General features: G+C 38.8%; 1 protein-coding gene across 1 annotated transcript in view; it reads right to left on the bottom strand.

Moving 5' to 3' along the window:
- Positions 1-2,039: 2,039 nt before the first annotated feature.
- Positions 2,040-4,358, bottom strand: part of PPM1F (protein phosphatase, Mg2+/Mn2+ dependent, 1F) — a gene marked incomplete at its 5' end in the record, with an annotated part of 7,335 nt that continues 5,016 nt past the window's right edge. The window contains 2 exons of the mRNA XM_010135270.1: positions 2,040-2,413; positions 3,535-3,628. Coding sequence (XP_010133572.1) covers positions 2,040-2,413; positions 3,535-3,628 — 468 coding nt within the window. The remainder of the gene's footprint in view (positions 2,414-3,534; positions 3,629-4,358) is intronic.

Genomic DNA, 4,358 nt, shown 5'->3' with positions numbered 1-4,358 from the left:
AGAAACAGCTCCTGTTCTTGCATAGCAAAACAAGGAAGTCCTCGTCCGAGTTGCTGCTAATGAGATGGGAACGCGCTGAGGAGGTTCTGCGTTAAACCGTACAATACCCACAGTAATCCAGAAAAGAAGTCACGTCACTCGGGTAACTGCACTGCCCACATGAGCTGATGATTCAGGAACACTATGGACAGAAACACTGCTGCTCTGCTCTTCCTTTTAGCCATCTCAACTCTTCTTCCTAAGTTTCCTCCCTAAGCAACACTAACATTCAACACATCTGAATCAACAGGACAGATATTGCAATGCCATGTGCTTCCAAGCTAGGCATACAATCTTGCTGCCAGATGTAAAGCACTTCTTGATTAGACACGGAAATTACTAACACATTCACCGCTGAGCCTTCAGCTCTTGCTGAGTCCTGCTAGCCAGGCAAGACAAAAGACAGTCAGAGGCTCTCCCATGTTAATGGGTGTAACAGATGTCACACAACAACATACATATTCATTAAGATTCTTTCATCCTCACCTTAGCTTCATATCCCCTTAGAAAGTTATTTAGACCCCAAAAAATCATGAAGTATAACCAAATTAACCATCTAGTAATGAAAAAACTGTTACTAAACGTTTTTCTAGTTTGTGCTATTAAATTTTCACGTGAAGATCAGAAGTGTATTTGTTTTTAAATGAAAGTCATGATGACTCAGATTGTTACTTTACGATTAGCTTTTCACATGGGGCAGGGGTAAGTCACTGTAAGTGTTATGAAGCTTTTACTACAAGCCATAAGATTTGGCAACAATAAAAGAGATGTTTTGTTGAAAGCTAGTTCCCACTAAAATCATTCACAAAAATGAAACATTTAAGTGCACTAAACATTAGTATTAATGAAATAAAAAGTCACATTTTAAAAACCCCATAAACTAGCTCACCAGAATATGCTAGGAAGCCAGCAATCCTTGGGTGAAATATTTAAGGCACTTGAGGGTAGTCAGTTTTTAAAAACAGGTAATAAAAACACAGCCACTTTATAATTCTAATTTAAATAAAAATCACAAAAAAAAGTAACACTTCAAAAAATTCCTCCAACTGTAAAGTTCAGTAAATAAACGCTTAGAATAAAAATAAAATTCTCATTTGTTATAGTACACAAAAAAGTGGCAGAAACAGAGCATACTGAACTGCTAGAGCATACATACTGTAAAGATCTCTCAAATACAACAACAAGGGTCCTTCCTTTTCCAGATGCAAATAGCCAATAAGGCGTGTTTGTTAGGGAGAAATAATCCAGTGCAGTTAAATATTGGATTCCAGTTTATAAGCCACAGCATCCCAGGCAGCAGCTGATTTCCTATCATTTTGCCTGGGATATTTCTTGTTAGCTTTCTTCTACTTTTTGAAGCATTCAGTTTCATTTTTTCTTCTCCATACACACAAAACTAAATGTCTCTGAATAAAGAGGCCACATCATTAGTCTAATATCATCTTTGGTACAAAACAAAAGCAACTTACAGAGCATAATGGTGTCACCCAGTCTCTTGCACACCAAGCCTGTTCCTACAGACCACAGACAGTAACAAGCTTTTCTGTGATGGTGACAGCTGCTCTCCTCCCAATCTCCAGAGTAACATTACAATCAAACACAACATACAGCTTTTTTTTTTTTTTTAAGTGCCAACTTAAATTTTCACTCAGAATTCACAGAGGGTATTCTCACCCATTAGCTTATACGTATCATTGTTTCTTACCACCTCCAGGGCAGAGGAATATGACCAGCAGCCCTGGGACACACTTTCAAAATTTGCTCCCAGAGAAAAAATAGCTGTACAAATCTCCACATCTGCTCAGAGTCTTTTGAAGGGGGAAGGAAGGAAGGAACAGACAAATGTGGGCTCAGCAGAAGGAGTCTTGCCTTTCTGTTACATGTTTGTCCATTTGACATTTTTCTCCTGACATGTTTTGCCTGTTGTATTAAAGACTTCTCCAGCAGAAAGCAGTTCCTTATGTGAACTTACTTGAATGTTCTGGATTAAGCAGAATTTGTCACTGTGTGGCTGCTGCCTCACAGCTGAGGAAATTAAACGGAGAGCTCCGAGCATCATCACCAGCCCCAAGGCTCTTAGGGTCTCTGAGACAGTCTGCCAAGATGTCTTGCGGATCCCTCAAGAACACCACCAGAACAGTGATGTTATCACTGGATCCATTCTCCTTTGCAGCAGCCACCAGTCTTTCTGCTGCTTTGAGACCCACTCCTTTGGTTTGCATTAAATGATCTAAGACCAAGTCTACAACCTCATAGGGCTTGACAGCGTCAAAGAATCCATCGCAGGCTAGGAGCAAATAATCTTCAGAACCAGTCAGCTCAAAGGAATCTCCGTCTGCATCACCAGAGATGTAGGGTTTCTGACATATGTCACCTAGGACAAACAATCAAAACAAAGACTTTATTACTTCAAATGTAGACATTTACTTCTTTACCCACCAATTGCTTTTACCATCCTCAGGGACAGGCAGCTCATATGCCAGAGGTAACTGGTGCAGGACAAGAGTAGTGAACAGCTGTGGAATAAGCACGGAAGGCCTTTGGCTCTTTAAGGTAGCTTGGAAGCTACCTAAATCCAATTGGTTTCTAGAGTTACTCTAATTCATTCTTTCCTAATTTTGCAGGGAAACTAAGAAAATTCTTTTGAAGTTTTTTCTCTCTGAAATACACCTGAAACGTGCAAGGAGATAGGCAGGCCTTCATTTTGCATGTGCCTCTTGTACAGCCTTCAGAATGCTATGAAAATAAGGTTTCTCTTAGCCATCCAGATATACAGCACAATATTGTAAGAATCTCTTACGTTTAGTTCACCAGTTTCATATGAACATACTTTCTAAACCTGGGTTGCTATTGATTCAAATAGTACCTTATAAATTTACACTAATTTGCTTCCACTTATGCATTACAGTTATCTACTGTACTTGCCCAGGGTCTTTTATGTTTTTGCCCTAACTGGTGAGTAGCAAAGTAAGCTCATTTAATAAGATTCTGGAATACTACAATTAAAATGCCCTGATTTGCTGGATATGTGTGATTTGAAGAAGGATGCAGCAATCTGACTTATGAACTGCAGACAGTAGAAAGATACATTAATATTAAAGTGGACAAAAAACTTGCAAAGCAGTTAAAGGCTAGATGAACACATTACTTCCTCCTCTTTTACAAATTAAACACTCTCAAGTTTGTTACGCTACTGTAGAATACCACAGAGTCAAAGACATTTAAGGGAAGCAAAAGACTTAGAAGTATAAAAGAATCAGGGCTGTCATGGCTAGTATGTACACTAAAAAAATACTCTATATTTACGGTAAAACCAGTAAGATTATATAGCTAGCGATAAGTTACATCTGCAAGTTCTGTAGCTGTCAGCTGGCAAAGACAAGAAGAGTGGTTCACTACTTGGTCGATGATCATTTACAGTAAACACACAGTCTCAGGCGGTGTGTTTTAATCATGTTTAATCTGAACTACACCAATTCCGATGGTTTATCTTACCAATTGCTCTGGAAACAGCCAAGGTACCATTAACCCGCCAGCAGTCCATATAGGTTACACAACCACCCAGAGTCTCAATACGTGCTCTCTCATCCTGAAAAACAGCAGAACACAATTTTTATGCTGAAAGCCTACCCATGGCTTACTGACCTTGTTATCCAATCGAGGAGGCAAAAAAAGACAAAACCCAAAACCAAGAGCTGCTCCAGCTTCTGTATTTACTGTGAATATAGCAAACACACGTATCAGAATCTAGCTTGGAAAGGTTGCTGGAAACAAACCACCTCATTCCCAACCGTACCATGGCTTGTCCACAAAAAAGCAGAATTAAGTTTTTGTATCATGATGTACTTTCCCATAAGAATGAGTCTCCTCTCCCGCCACCTCTTCCCATCCCATACAGCAATTTGGCTCATAAAGAAATACTTAGAATACAATATAAGGTAACTAGACTATGTAACATAGCATTAGCATCGATGCTCCTTCAACTACTCAGTTATTAAGAATATTCTTGCTATGAAGGCAAAAGGCCATGCAATGCTATCTAAACTCACAAGATCCCCACCAAATTTCATGTAATAAAACACCTGGCTGTTTAAATTATATAGAAAATGCAATACACTTCAAGCCAGTTAGGCTGGTAGATTTATCATGAGCTTTGGAATGACGGTATAGCATGTTATGAAGGACTTGCATTACGCTAATGTTCTAAATAGCTATTAATCTCAATAAGTTAATTTACAACAGGCAGTTATAAATTCACACGCACACAAAATCCTGTGAAAGTCTTTAATTACTAGAAATTTTGAAAAGACAGTCTGAGC

This window comes from Buceros rhinoceros, unplaced genomic scaffold, assembly GCF_000710305.1.
Source record: "Buceros rhinoceros silvestris isolate BGI_N320 unplaced genomic scaffold, ASM71030v1 scaffold34694, whole genome shotgun sequence".
Taxonomy (NCBI): Eukaryota; Metazoa; Chordata; class Aves; order Bucerotiformes; family Bucerotidae; genus Buceros; species Buceros rhinoceros.
Note: the sequence above shows the minus strand (reverse complement) of the source record. Positions and strands in the feature narration are given on the sequence as shown.